Genomic DNA, 15,209 nt, shown 5'->3' with positions numbered 1-15,209 from the left:
TGTATCAGGGCTGGGACAATACTTTATGTATTATATAAAAGAGGGTCTCTGCAGCTACGTGAATTACCTTGTTATTTTCTCTACAATAAAGACAAATGATTGATATTCACGGAAGGATGCAAAAGATCATTCTTTAGAGTGTTTCTATCTCTTAAGGAAATTAGTATTCTTTATCCTTCTTCATCAAGTTTTATCTCCTTCAAGGTATGTTCCTTATCTTCCATTTTATGTTTGAAGTTGTGTTCTAGAATTCTGTATGGATTATTTCATATTCTTGGTTTGGGGTTTTAGAATTCAAACCCTATAGAATTATTTAACACTTCCATGGCATGTTTGTGTTTCTCCAGTATTGTTGAGTTGTCATGCTTCAAGCATTTGGTTTTTAGACAGATTGTTCTGGTCAGTGACATGAATCCTGCACCTTTCTGCTCTTCTATTGTTAACTGATCTGCACTCATCTTCCATGTACTACTTCAACTGCCTTCATCCTTGCCATGCATAGTATCCACCTTCCCATGGATGCTATTTTTGTCTTCATTGCACATGGCACAATCATCTCAATTGACTTTGCCTAGTTCAATAATACTAGGAGTCTTATCTGATAATCTAAGGCTCTCTTTGTTGACTTCCCGTTGTTTAAACAGATTAACTAAAGAGAAGCTCATATGCATTCAACTTCTTAGAGCAGCATGAAGAAGGATTTTTCAGTGCCCAAAGTTTGTTGTATCTTTGCCGGAGACTTTCCTTCACTTTGTTGGAAAATACAGCTCCTCTCCACCTTCGTGGAACAAGGTAAGGACGTTTTACTTTGGTTGGGGTTGCTTTCTGATGGGTGTTGGATTATCAAAGTGATGAAGGGTTTAATAGGTATATAAATTGTTAGTGGCAATTTTGTCTTTTAAAATTCAAAACTAACGTTATCTTAACGGTATTAGTTTTTTGGATTTAAATGTAATAAACAAATTTTTAGGGGGAGGACGTAATATAGACAAACGTCAGGGGTGATTGATGTAAATCACCCTTATTGGAAACTCTACATTTGGTTTTGATGTTATATCCTTGTTAATACGATCAACTAAATATTCTGTTGCATTTATTAATTTTAGGTTCAGTTAACATCCAAGATTAGTGCTACCTATCATCCTGTAAGTTCCTCTTGACTTAGCATTTCAATTTTTTTATTTAGGCGTTTGATCACCATTTCACTGTTTAATCATGTCTAATGCTTCCTCCATTTTTTATTCTTTGTTTCTGATATGAAATTCTATAAACAAATGGACAAGGATCTCTTTTTTCGACAAGGTATGGACCTCACCCTTTATCTTGAATTATACTTAATCATGTCAATATAGTAAGGCAAGGCTGGCCTTATCTATAAGTTGTGTCTGTTGCCATTTTATCGAAGAACTTGAAGGTGATTAATTAACTAATTAATTTGGTTTTAGATTTCCCCTAGGCATGCGAGTATCAATGGTCAACGATCAGTCACAAGAAGCCTTGCTTGTTCCTCTGCAACATGTGTTGCATGTGTATCCCCTCAGGCACAGATGGGCACAAGGAGGAATGTCGATGTTACAACAACTGGAAGACACAAGAAGGTGAGCCCAAGTGCCCTTGAAGACCTTAAAATGGAGGAATTTAGACATAATCTTTTAGGTGCTTATTGTTGAACCAGATTCGGTTGTCTAGTAGTAATCTTAAAAATATTAATAGTTTGCCAAATTGGCATTCTCTCCTTTTTCGTTTTCTTCTTGATTTAATAAAATGGTCTAAGAAATATAATAAGAGCAGGGCCACATGACCGGTCAACCCATGACATGATATTGTATATATTGACACGCCATGCCATGTAAGAGAGACCGCATATATATGGACATACCATAGCACAACCCCAGATGATGTGGGATTTTCTGTGGTTCTACAATAAGTTCGTATCTTCTTTACAATGAAAAAGCTATTCCAATACTTAATAATCAGACTCTCATTCACAAAAGAGACACGGGTTGTAGCATGATAGTTGGCATGAAGAAGAAAACTAGGAAGGCTAGGGACTTAGGGTTCATCCCAAATAGGAAAATTAGAATGGGGTGATACAACTCTACAACCCAGAAGACACAACAAAGAAAGAATTTGAGACAGACTTGTCCAAAATAGGGAACCATTCTTAGTGGTAGTAGGGTATGAAGAATAACAGGTTCACTCTGACAACCCGAACCGACCCTGACCCATCTTGAGCCCGAACAAGGCTTGGGCCAAGTTTTTTTACCCTAAGGGCGGGTTAGGGTTGAAAACCCCAACCCTGGGGTCAAGCTCGAGTTGAGGCCTCAGTCCAACCCAACCCAACCCAACGTTGGGGTCATGCTCTTTCTCTTCTCTGTATTTTCCTTGTTTGAATGAAAACCATTTATGTTGATCCTATTGATTCGCTCATGGTTTGAATCTAAATCATAAAGAAAACGAGCTAATTACTGCTAGAGATCCGAAGGAATAATAAAAAAAGAAATCTTCGGAATGGATACATGAACCTAATCTTGGAATAAAATCTCTCTCTCTCTCTCTCTCTCTCTCTCTCTTTCTCTCTCTCTCTTCCTTGCCTGAGCCTATATATCTATGCAACATCTAGAAACCATTCTTGCAGTATCGAGTGACTGATGAAGGTTTTCTTCTTAGTTCTTTCTCTCAGTGACACTGAATCACAATCTTTTTCTTCTGTTGTTTAGGTCTCTAAACTCTTTTAAGTTGTTATCCATTTCTAATAAAATGGATTTTCACAAATTGAGAAAGTTCAGAGAAAGATCATTGTTCATGCCATTTCAGCAGAATCTCATACAGGAGGTAATGCACCCTCTCTCTACTGTTCATATTTTCACGGGTATCCCCGCGAGAACGTAATGTAGAGAGTCTGATCATCAGCGGCAGCCGGAGGTTTTTGAGGGTTAGCGAGGAATTTGGAGTACTACTACAACTATATTTCTGCTCTCTTTGGATCCAATCCCACCAAAACCAACATCAACATCAATAGAAGAATCAAAACTGGGCCCAGCATGAACAACATGAGTCAGTTGAAAAAATACCAAAAGAATTATAGTTCAGTAGAGGGGTTGGTGGTCCCGTTGTACAGTTGGCATCTTAATCATATGTTGTAAAATTATACATAGTTTGGATCATCTGCATGTACATTCACTTGCACCTGCACGTACATGTCCAAAGCCAACACCTGTCCCTTTTAGTTTCATAAATACCCCTCTTCACGGGTATGTGCAGGTAAATGTAAGTTCAAATGAACTATTCTCTCCTAAAATTAGCTAACAATAACATTGGTTTTGGTTAACTAATCAGGAGTCTCTGATGCATCACTATGTTTGGTAATGTTTAGCATTTGGTTTTTCTCATAACATGAGGATCTATGAAGAGAAGTAAATGGATAGCTGAAATCCAAATTCAATCCACATTCATACCTGTATCGGTCAAAGAGTATTCAAATTCAAATCCAAATTATCTAGAAAATAATTATCAGATTCAATTAGATAATCAATTAATGATTTTGGGGGTTCTTGAAGTTTAGACAGGTTCTAAAAAATGAGGAAAAGAGTTAAGACAACTTAATTTAAGAGCAAATTGTATTCTTTGGGGGGATGAAGGTCCAAATTACCCAAGTTAGAGAAGAGAGTAAACGATTAGTCAAAAGTCCAAATTCGATCCACATCCATATCCGGTCAAGAAATATCCGAATCCGATAATACCTGTTCCATATCTGATCCATTAACATCCCTTCATCTATCATGTGTGATAAGAGGAAAAATGACAAGAGGAAAAAAATGAAGTATAAAATAGCATCTTAAATAATATTTTCTCTTTCTCTCTACGTATTCTAAGGGCTGTTTGGTATAATTTCTATTTCAATTTCATGGGGTGATTTGTATTTTGAAATTGATTTGATTTAATTTTTGAAAATTATTTCACTGAAATAGAAATTAAATTTCAATGAAATTCGGAAATTGGTGGGAAGCCCATTCAATTTCAAAATTGAAACTGCATTCTCTCCTTTCTTGTGCTGGACTATAATTAGCACGTGATGACCACCACCTTTTTATGGGCAAAGTGGTAATTTAATTATCACCTTAAAAAAAAAAGATCGAAGTGGAAGATCAACCATCCTCATCCTACAACTCACCTTAAAAAAACTGCATTATAATTGAATGCATTGATCTTGCTTGCTTGTGGTTTATACAATTCACTTTCCTCTATTGAGGAAGGGAAAAGGTGAGATAGAATCACTACTCTCCACCTAGGATAAAAGCCTAGGACCTATAAAAGATGGCTCGTTCTCTAATAGGGAAGAATAGTATCCAAACTTAAGGGTCTGATCTAAGATTCGGGCAAAGGTCTAGTTATGGAGATGTGAAGTTGTTAAGCCGACTCACCCTGCTAAAACTGATCTTTGTACTTGATGTCGAAATACAAAGCACTTTAACCCAAAATGTATGTCCTAATCCACATGCATCACTATATTAACCCAACCAAAGTACGCTAAAAGAATCATGGAGTATTTCATATTAATCCCCACACATGCATATTACATCTAATTAAATACATGCTGATTAAATGCCACTTTAACCCTAATCTTGCTTAATAAGAACTTCTATAAAACTAATAATTGACTAATTAGGAATGCTCCATAAGAAATCTCGGGACGAAAACTTGAGCGAAAGAGGAGAGAGATGCTCTGAGGAAAAGAAGGCTAGGGTTTTGGGAGATGGTCAGGATCTGGATGGGGTTCGTTCTACAGAGCTTCTAATAGGTGTTGTTGATGGTACTGCTGGCCAAGGGCAGAAGTCAACATATGCAAGTGTGGTTGGGGGGAAATATTTCTCTACCATTGGCGGTGATGGTCTGCCAGATATTGATGAGTTACCTGAGCCTATTCATGTTGAAGCTGTAACACTTATTGTTATTCCACAGGATGCTTATGAGGCATGGTTGGAACACTTTTTGTTTGCATTGATAGGCCGAACCAACTTTCGATTTGTATCAATGGATAATATTAGAAAGGAGGTGCAAGACTAATGGAATTTGAAGGGTAGGTCTGCCATGGCACCGTTGGGGAAATGATTTATACTTTTCCAATTTGAGAAAGTGGTGGATATGGCTATGATTTGGAGAAGGAATCAAATCAAAGTGGGAAGTCAACTGATCTGATTTCAGAGGTGGCGAAAGGAGTTTAGTATTAACGAGAAGCAGACCCCAACAAAGCTCTTGTGGATCTGATTCCCTGATCTTCCCTTGGAGTATTGGCATGAAATTTTTTTTGCATACAATCGCAAAGGTGGCTGGTACCCATTCATTCTATTGCCGTAAAATTGATGAATTAATCATTATGCTCCAATCCATAGTCCATAAAGCTATGAACCAGAAACAATCGATCACGACTAGTAACCTAATGTTTAACACCATTTTGGATATTTAAAATATATTTTTTTCTCAATTAAAGAAAAAAAAAACCTCCAATCTTCATTTCTAATATTTTTAGCAGATTTCTCAGAAGATCTATCTTCAAGAAGAATTATTCCCGGACTCCGTGACTGAGGATGGTAACGATATGCCGGAATAAGGTTGTTTGCTAGACCATAAGAAACCTAGAGGATCATCAGAGACGTTGCCTAGATTCGACCGAAAAAAAAAGATGTTGCCTGGATTGTACTTTGTGCTTTTGTCAAAAGTTGATTAATGGGGCTCCTAGTTTAAGCTGCCGCACATGGTTTGGTCCATTCCCCTACTGTTGAGCGGTAAAGCTTTCACTGAGGGATAGGCTGAGCCCTGCCGATTATAGAAGCAAATCTCATTTTTTCTTTTTAACAAAGCAAGGCTCATTACGAAAAGTAGAAAAAATGAATTATCTTACATGTGCATATAAATGTACATGAATCTTTTTTTCTTGGCAGGTCCGTTTGTTTCAATTTTATGGAATGTAGAAGGGTTTGTTAACCAATTTTTTTTTTTGGTCGAAAGGAGGGGTTTCTGACTTTAGGCTGACTAAATCCCCCTGGGTCGTACATGACCCTTGCGCTACATAAGAACTGGGAGCTTCTGGGCCCTAGTGAACCTCAGGCAGGTGGCCCCAAGGAATTATGCAACGGCGAAGTTTTGATCACGAGACCTAACTTTCTGAGGCGGAGTCTCATGTCCCCTCCAAGCCATATTTGCAAGTTGCAACAGATCAATCCACTCCGGATGTAATCTATATTGGTGTCAACATCCTCTCCAATGCCGCAACCCGCCTAACACACATCAGCAGAGGACCTCCCAGCTGTCCAATTTGCGTTGGGGTTTTGGCCTCATTGAAGAGAAGCCAGATCCTTTATACTGACACCCATGTAACAACCCAAAATGTTCACTTCTTGTTTGGGGAAGTGTTTTCTATGGGAGAGTACAGTTCTAGTCAATGGGAGTACACGAATAAGCACCAATAATCTCAAACCCACAATAATTAGATCGATTGAGCCCGACCGTTTAAAGATCGGTCTGGCCTGCACCAATTATTAAATATGTCGGACTTAAGCCCAACCATTTATAAATAGGTAGTACACGGTGCAAGGGGTAGGCCCGACGGCTACCCGATCAACCTGGCCCGTTTACAAGCTCAACTCGGCTTGACACGTTTAACCCGATCGTTTATCTGTATATTTTGATTTTTTTTTATTGAGATTATATATTGATATTCGATAAATGTAATATCTTTTATAAATTATTGATGATTTAATAAAAGATATTAAAGTATCTTAAATCTAAGACAATTAAAGATCATTTAACGCATGTTTAAGATTTTATTAGTACATTACCTTATTTAAAGGTCCAATTAGGGAAAGATCGGTTAAAGTTTAGAACCAAACCGAGCTCAACATAAGACCGATCGAGACCAAAACCGACTCATTCCTTAAATAGGTAGGTGGTCCAAGGGTATAGGCACATCACGCCCAGTTAAGCCTGATCGAGATTGGCCCAACCAGACCGATTGACACCCTTAAGTAGAGATGTTATTTGCTATTTCACTAGGGTTGATCGATCATTTTGCCTAGGGGTGTCAACCGGTCAGGCCAGTTCGTTTTCGGTCAGGCTTAATCGGGCTTGAAGACTTTCAAAGGCTACACCATGTCCGCCCATTTAACTAATCGGGCTTAGTTATTGAGGGCATGGTACGCTTTATATTAGGTCAGTCGGCCTGGGCTATAATCGGGCCACCTTAGTCAGGCTTTAGTCAGGCCTTAACCGGACTACGGATATGTTTAATGTTAAACGAGCTTTAACCGGTTTTTAAACGGGCCCTCTTTAAAATGTGCTCTTATATTCTGGCCCACTCATGCAAGCCCAAAAAAATGACAATTAATTAATAAATGATACCAAATATAGCCATTATTTAAAATGTGAACATGTTTTTACCTTTTTATTTGGGGGGTAAAATAGGTATTCTACAATCATTAAAGGGTCGGGCTAGGTTGGTGCACAATAGGTCGGTCTCGGTCGGGTGTTAAATGGTCGGTCTCGATCGGGTGCCTGACGGTCCAAGTAGCAAAACCAAGACCGACCGTTTATAAATGGGCCGGGCTCAAGCCTGACACATTTAATAAACGGTCCGGGCCGGGCCAATCTATAAACGGTGGATCCCGATCGATTTAGTCGGTTCGGGCCACGAATTGACACCCCTAATTTTGCCCCCATGTGTCTGGATGCATGAGCCACTTCAATGAAAACAGGGTAAAATTGTTCGAGATCCAAGCCGATCTGGATTGGTATCAGCCCGATACCGATTACTAAATCCATGCTCGGAATCGGTTCAGCTTGATCGCGGTCTGACAAGGATTGTGTGGGGCCTGTGGGCTGGGTGGGGGTGGACCAGGGTTGAGCTTGACGGGGACCATCTCTTCTTGGACTATCACCTTAAGTACAGCCGTTGGATTGGAACTTCCTCATCTCTTTTTCACATTATCAATAACCAGTAGCTCGGGTCAATCCTTTCGATAGAATGAACGGTCCTTATAGAGCCAACTGTCCCCACCTTTAAATAATCCATATTTTAATGAGGAAAGTAGGGAATCGTATGTCCTCCTCCTTCGTCCTGTGCCTTCCATATTATTCACTCGTGAGCTTTGGAGATCTATCTAGTCTCCCATCCATCTCCAGCGCTTCAACGCAAGGACTGTTCTCTCTCACATCCACTTCTCTTCGTCTCCGATCATCTAGGTATGTTCTCTCATTACCCTTTTCCTTCTTTCACTCTTTATTGGTTGGAGATATGAGAAAACCCTTGTGCAGATTTTACTTTTCTGTACAACTTTTGACATGATCGTTTGATGATGTTATTTTGCAGGATATCTTTGTTGTGAATCTTCTTTGGGCTGTAAGAAGATGACCAATATCCTTTGAATTTCTTATTTTGTTAGTTTTTCAACTTGATCTTGTTGTTCTCGTGGTTTTGCCTTTTTTGGGTTCAATCTCCATTATTTAATCTCAGAACTCTGGCTAATGATTTCTAGGTTTTAGTTATAATAATTGTTCTTTTATTAACCCCCAANCTATAATTAGCACGTGATGACCACCACCTTTTTATGGGCAAAGTGGTAATTTAATGATCACCTTAGAAAAAAAAAAAAAGATTGAAGTGGAAGATCAACCATCCACATCCTACAACTCACACTCCCTCTCTCCCGCTATCTCGCTCTCTTCCGCTAGACTTCAGTACTGATATGGGAGTCTCACTTCTTCGTCTGGTGTTTTTGATTTTAGATATTATAATTGAATGCATTGATCTTACTTGGTTGTGGTTTATACAATTCTTTTTCCTCCATTGAGGAAGGGAAAAGATGAGATAGAATCACTACTCTCCACCTAGGATAAAATCCTAGGACCTATAAAAGATGGCTCGTTCTCTAATAGGGAAGAATAGTCTCCAAACTTAAGGGTCTGATCTAAGATTCGGGCAAAGGTCTAGTTATGGAGATGTGAAGTTGTTAAGCTGACTCACCCTGCTAAAACTGATCTTTGTACTTGATGTGGAAATACAAAGCACTTTAACCCAAAATGTATGTCCTAATCCACATGCATCACTATATTAACCCAACCAAAGTACGCTAAAAAGAATCATGGAGTATTTCATATTAATCCCTACACATGCATATTACATCTAATTAAATACATGCTGATTAAATGCCACTTTAACCCTAATCATGCTTAATAAGAATTTCTATAAAACTAATAATTGACTAATTAGGAATGCTCCATAAGAAATCTCGGGACGAAAACCTGAGCGAAAGAGGAGAGAGAAGCTCTGAGGAAAAGGAGGCTAGGGTTTTGGGAGATGGTTAGGATCCGGATGGGGTTCGTTCTACAGAGCTTCTAATAGGTGTTGTTGATGGTACTGCTGGCCAAGGTCAGAAGTCAACATATGCAAGTGTGGTTGGGGGGAAATCTTTCTCTACCATTGGCGGTGATGGTCTGCCAGATATTGATGAGTTACCTAAGCCTATTCATGTTGAAGCTGTAACACTTATTGTTATTCCACAGGATGCTTATGAGGCATGGTTGGAACACTTTTTGTTTGCATTGATAGGCCGAACCAACTTTCGATATGTATCAATGGATAATATTAGAAAGGAGGTGCAAGACTAATGGAATTTGAAGGGTAGGTCTGCCATGGCACCGATGGGGAAAGGATTTATACTTTTCCAATTTGAGAAAGAGGTGGATATGGCTATGATTTGGAGAAGGAATCAAATCAAAGTGGGAAGTCAACTGATCTGATTTCAGAGGTGGCGAAAGGAGTTTAGTATTAACGAGAAGCAGACCCCAACAAAGCTCTTGTGGATCTGATTCCCTGATCTTCCTTTGGAGTATTGGCATGAAATTTTTTTTGCATACAATCGCAAAGGTGGCTGGTACCCTTTCATTCTATTGCCGTAAAATTGATGAATTAATCATTATGCTCCAATCCATAGTCTATAAAGCTATGAACCAGAAACAATCGATCAAGACTAGTAACCTAATGTTTAACACCATTTTGAATATTTAAAATATTTTTTTTCTCAATTAAAAAAAAAAAAAAAAAAAAAAAAAAAACCTCCAATCTTCATTTCTAATATTTTTGGCAGATTTCTCAGAAGATCTATCTCCAAGAAGAATTATTCCCGGACTCCGTGACTGAGGATGGTAACGATATGCCGGAATAAGGTTGTTTGCTAGACCATAAGAAACCTAGAGGATCATCAGAGACGTTGCCTAGATTCGACCAAAAAAAAACAGATGTTGCCTGGATTGTACTTTGTGCTTTTGTCAAAAGTTGATTAATGGGGCTCCTAGCTTACGCTGCCGCACCTGGTTTGGTCCATTCCCCTACTTTAAGAGGGAAAGCTTTCACTGAGGGATGGACTGAGCCCTGCAGATTATAGAAGCAAATCTCATTTTTTCTTTTTAACAAAGCAAGTCTCATTAAGAAAAGTAGAAAAAAATGAATTATCTTACATGTGCATATGAATGTACATGAATCTTTTTTTATTCGCAGGTCCGTTTGTTTCAATTTTATGGAATGTAGAAGGGTTTGTTAACCATTTTTTTTGGTAGACAAGAGGGGTTTCTGACTTTAGGTTGATTAAATCCCCCCGGCACGTACATGACCCTTGCGCCACGTATGAATCGGGAGCTTCTGGGCCCTAGTGAACCTCAGGTGGGTGGCCCCAAGGAATTATGTAACGGCGAAGTTTTGATCATGAGACCTCGCTTCCTGAGGCGGAGTCTCATGTCCCCTCCAAGCCATATTTGCAAATTGCAACAGATCAACCCACTCCGGATGTAATCTATATCGGTGTCAACATCCTCTTCAATGCCGCAACCCGCCTAACACACATCAGCCCAGGTCCTCCCAGCTGTCCAATTTGCGTTGGGGTTTTGGCCTCATTGGAGAGAAGCCATATCCTTTATACTGACACCCATGTAACAGCCCAAAATATTCACTTCTTGTCTAGGGAAGTGTTTTCTATAGGAGAGTACAGTTCTAGTCAATGGGAGTACACGAGTAAGCATCAATAATCTCAAGCCCACACTAATTAGATCGATCGAGCCCGACCGTTTAAAGATTGGTCTGGCCTGCACCAATTATTAAATATGTCGGACTTAAGCCCAACCATTTATAAAATAGGTAATACACGGTGCAAGGGGTAGGCCCGACGGCTACCCGATCAACTTGGCCCGTTTACAAGCTCGACTCGGCTTGACACGTTTAACTCGATCGTTTATCTGTATATTTTGATTTTTTTTAATTGAGATTATATATTGATATTCAATAAATGTAATATCTTTTATAAAATATTGATGATTTAATAAAAGATATTAAAGTATCTTAAATCTAAGACAATTAAAGATCATTTAAAGCATGTTTAAGATTTTATTAGTACATTACCTTATTTAAAGGTCCAATTGGGGAAAGATCGGTTAAAGCTTAGAACCAAACCAAGCTCAACATAAGACCTATCGAGACCAAAACCGACTCATTCCTTAAATAGGTAGGTGGTCCAAGGGTATAGGGACATCACACCCGGTTAAGCCCGATCGAGATTGGCCCAACCAAACCGATTGACACCCTTAAGTAGAGATGTCATTTGCTATTTCACTGGGGTTGATCGATCAGTTTGGCCCCATGTGTCTGGATGCATGAGGTAAAATTGTTCGAGATCCAGGCCGATCTGGATTGGTATCGGCCCGATACCGATTACTAAATCCATGCTCGGAATGGGTTGTCAGCTTGATCGCGGTCTGAAAAGGATTGTGTGGGGCCTGTGGGCTGGGTGGGGTTGGACCAGGGTTGAGCTTGACGGGGACCATCTCTTCTAGGACTATCACCTTAAGTACAGCCGTTGGATTGGAACTTCCTCATCTCTTTTTCGCATTATCAATAACCAATAGCTCGGGTCAATCCTTTCCATAGAATGAACGGTCCTTATAGAGCCAACTGTCCCCACTTTTAAATAATCCATATTTTAATGAGGCAAGTAGGGAAACGTATGTCCTCCTCCTTCGTCCTTTGCCTTCCATATTATTGACTCGTGAGCTTTGGAGATCTATCTAGTCTCCCATCCATCTCCAGCGCTTCAACGCAAGGACTGTTCTCTCTCACATCCACTTCTCTTCGTCTCCGATCATCTAGGTATGTTCTCTCATTACCCTTTTCCTTCTTTCACTCTTTATTGGTTGCAGATATAAGAAAACCCTTGTGCAGATTTTACTTTTCTGTACAACTTTTGACATGATCGTTTGATGATGTTATTTTGCAGGATATCTTTGTTGTGAATCTTCTTTGGGCTGTAAGAAGATGACCAATATCCTTTGAATTTCTTATTTTGTTAGTTTTTCATCTTGATCTTGTTGTTCTCTAGGTTTTGCCTTTTTTGGGTTCAATCTCCATTATTTAATCTCAGAACTCTGGCTAATGATTTCTAGGTTTTAGTTATAATAATTGTTCTTTTATTAACCCCCAAGAAAAAAACGTAATTGGGTCTCCCTTGTTGGATTTTGTTTGGCTTTTCGTTCTTTTTTTTTTTTTTTTTCTTTCCCCTTCTGGGTTGGCTCGATTTTGGGATCAATCTTCACTGTTAAATCTTGTAGTTCATATTAAAGATTTCTGGGTTTTAGTTACATATATTATTTTTCTGAAAAAGCAGATAAAAAATTGAGCTTTGAGTCTCTCTTTTTATTGGATTTTATTGGCCTTAATTCGAATTTACGAGGAAACCAGAGAGAGCGTGACCGGGAGAGAGCTTCTGCCAGGAGCGGTGCTAAGTCGAAGGGCAAAGACGATGGATTGACTCCTGAGCAACGTAGAGAGAGGTCATTATCTTTCTCTTTGCTCTCCTATCTTTTAGTTCTCAAATTTTCTTTCTGGGCTTGATTTTGAACTTGATTGATGTGCAGGGACGCAAAAGCGCTTCAAGAGAAAGCAGCGAAGAAAGCCGCACAAGGTGCAGGTGATGCGGGAGGTAGCAGTAATAGCAAGAAATAACAATACGCAGGTTGTGCTCATGGGGATTTTAGGTACTTAGATCGGATTTGTGTTCTTTTCCTGTGTGGTTGGATTGCTAGAATTGAAGAGTTCTATGTGGGTATCGAGTTTCATGGGATATTTTCGTTCTGTATTGTATGTCTGAGATCTAAAGGTATCGACATATCATGTTGAGGAAATAGTTCATGTCTGCTTCCTGCAACTCCTTAATTTATATCTGATCTAAAACTCTCCTTTATTTTTGTCCATTTATTTTTTTGTTCTTGCAAATTAGAATGAGGGGCTTCCTTCTACCGATTATAAACTCCAAGAGAAGGGATGCAATTATTTGATTGAAGGATCTATAGTTCCTTAAAAATAAAATTAACCTACTGAATTTGTCATAGCTGACTTGTAAACTAATGCAATATAAAACTTCTGCTACAATTTTAGGCTATGTGCGCAGTTAACAAATTCTAATTAATGGTTCCCAGATGGTCTGAGTTGATACGCATTTCAAGCTGCCAAGGATTATTGATGCAGTTGCACGATGGACTTAGGAAAGAAATAGCTTTTGATTTGATTTTCTATTGTTTTAGAAATAATTTCTTTTTAAATTAGCTAGTTTCTAATTTTAGAATATTTTCTATTTTCAATTAGTTTCCATTAATTGTTTGATTTTTCTTTTATATTAGTCATGTAATAGAGAAGAACTCAGTTAGATTTGCAATTTTGATTTGAAATTGGATGTTTACTTAGCTGAAGCTTTGGCTGTTGTGACTCTCTCTTTTCTTATTTTTTTTCTTCTTCTTCTCCTCTTCCCTGCGATCTCCTTTTCTCCTTTCTTCTCTTTCTTCTTCTACTTTTCTCTTCCTTTTCTGGTTTGTATTCTTTTCTCTGTTTCTGGGCGGTAGTTGCAGTCCCAAACAAAGGGATCGATCTCCCTCATTCTTGATCTGCTTGGACTGAGATTTTGGTGGAGGGTTCTCCTTCCCGAGGCGACCCTAGCCCTAGAATCTCGTCTCCAGAGGGTCGTTCTATCAAGAGGTTTGAGACCAAGTTCAGATCTGGTTCCCGATTACCGCCAGATCTGAGTTGCAGGGACAATAGAACTCCTCTTACTTTTTGTTTGAAGTGTTTATTTGTCGGATTCAAGAGACCTTAAGGCTGGCAGCCTTCGTTTCGAAGTTCAGGCCAAACCAAGCTCTATCGAAGGAGTCCGATCGATCGGAGTTTTTTTTTTCTGTTCGCTGGTTTCTGGTTCTCACGATAAGAAGAAGAAGAAACAGGTTTTTTTTTTTTTCTTTTGTTTTAAAAGGGTTTATTCCCTGTTATTACATGAAAGCCCCTGGCTTGAAATTGTGTTCTATTATTCCCCCCCTTACTTTAGCAATTACACATTATCCCTCCTCTTCTACTTTTATATTTCAGTTTGACCCTATTATTTATTTTCCTCTCTTTTAAGCTCTTAAAATTGTTTCTGAAATTACAAGAATACCCCTCAACCATTACATTGAGCTTCTTAGTCATTCTGGTGGGCCCTAAGTGATCCAATCCCTGATTTTGGGAACCCGGATCTGCATCAATTATCAATCATGTGAACTAGTTGTTGTTGTTGCTGTTGTTGCATTGATTTTCTTTCTGCAATCTGCATTTCAATTGCGAACAGCTGTTGTTATTTTGGTTATTCACTATAAATGACAAAAGTAGATCACTTACTTCTTACCGCACCCAAAGAATTGTGGGAATTGTCTTTTCTCAATTTCTTACTGATGATTAGAAAGTCAAGTGAATCTAGATGACTTGGAGCCCTAGCTAAGCCGGTCAGTTCATAAACAGGAAGAAATCTGTTAGCACTTGTGATAGAGTGATTGATGAGTTTTAGGGGATGCAAATTTAGGGATTTTGTAGAAGCTAGGTCTGGAATTTGCAGAACTATTTACACCTTTAGGTGTCTTAAACATGTTATAGAAGTTCTCTTGGGGATGTGGAGAAGGAATCATCAGGAATAACACTTTACTGCCAAAGATATTGATGGGAAAATTAGAATGATTAGTTATGAGATTGTTTGATTTGGTTATTAATTCTGGCCAGCAACTGAGAAATGTGAATTCAAGTTGGTCCATTGGGATGCTGTTGAGAAGATGCACGCACTAGTAGTTGCGTTCACTCACCCAGGAATTCAACT

At 38.8% G+C, this 15,209-nt stretch overlaps 1 protein-coding gene across 3 annotated transcripts; it reads left to right on the top strand.

Annotated features, from left to right (window-relative positions):
• Positions 1-8,085: 8,085 nt before the first annotated feature.
• On the top strand, positions 8,086-13,290 carry LOC122087992 (small EDRK-rich factor 2-like). 3 transcript variants are annotated; one of them, XM_042657137.1, is made up of 4 exons: positions 8,086-8,238; positions 8,366-8,410; positions 12,768-12,870; positions 12,955-13,290. In XM_042657137.1, the coding sequence occupies exons 2-4, from the start codon at positions 8,404-8,406 to the stop codon at positions 13,040-13,042; spliced, it is 198 nt and encodes a 65-aa protein (XP_042513071.1). In that variant the 5' UTR covers positions 8,086-8,238; positions 8,366-8,403; the 3' UTR covers positions 13,043-13,290. The 3 variants fall into 3 exon arrangements, with proteins under 3 accessions (XP_042513071.1, XP_042513070.1, XP_042513069.1); XM_042657136.1 differs by lacking the exon at positions 8,366-8,410 and adding an exon at positions 12,318-12,362 and having other exon boundaries at positions 8,107-8,238; XM_042657135.1 differs by lacking the exons at positions 8,086-8,238; positions 8,366-8,410 and adding exons at positions 12,039-12,190; positions 12,318-12,362.
• The last annotated feature ends 1,919 nt before the right edge of the window (positions 13,291-15,209 follow it).

The sequence above is a fragment of the Macadamia integrifolia genome, chromosome 9 (genome assembly GCF_013358625.1).
Source record: "Macadamia integrifolia cultivar HAES 741 chromosome 9, SCU_Mint_v3, whole genome shotgun sequence".
In the NCBI taxonomy this organism is placed as follows: Eukaryota; Viridiplantae; Streptophyta; class Magnoliopsida; order Proteales; family Proteaceae; genus Macadamia; species Macadamia integrifolia.
The sequence above is the reverse complement of the archived record's forward strand: the minus strand, read 5'-3'. Positions and strand labels throughout refer to the sequence as shown.

Bases quoted from the DNA above. Each gene is read 5' to 3' on its own strand.
- LOC122087992 (XM_042657137.1), top strand. The intron at 12,871-12,954 runs GTCATTATCTTT...ATTGATGTGCAG, and splicing joins CCTGAGCAACGTAGAGAGAG to GGACGCAAAAGCGCTTCAAG.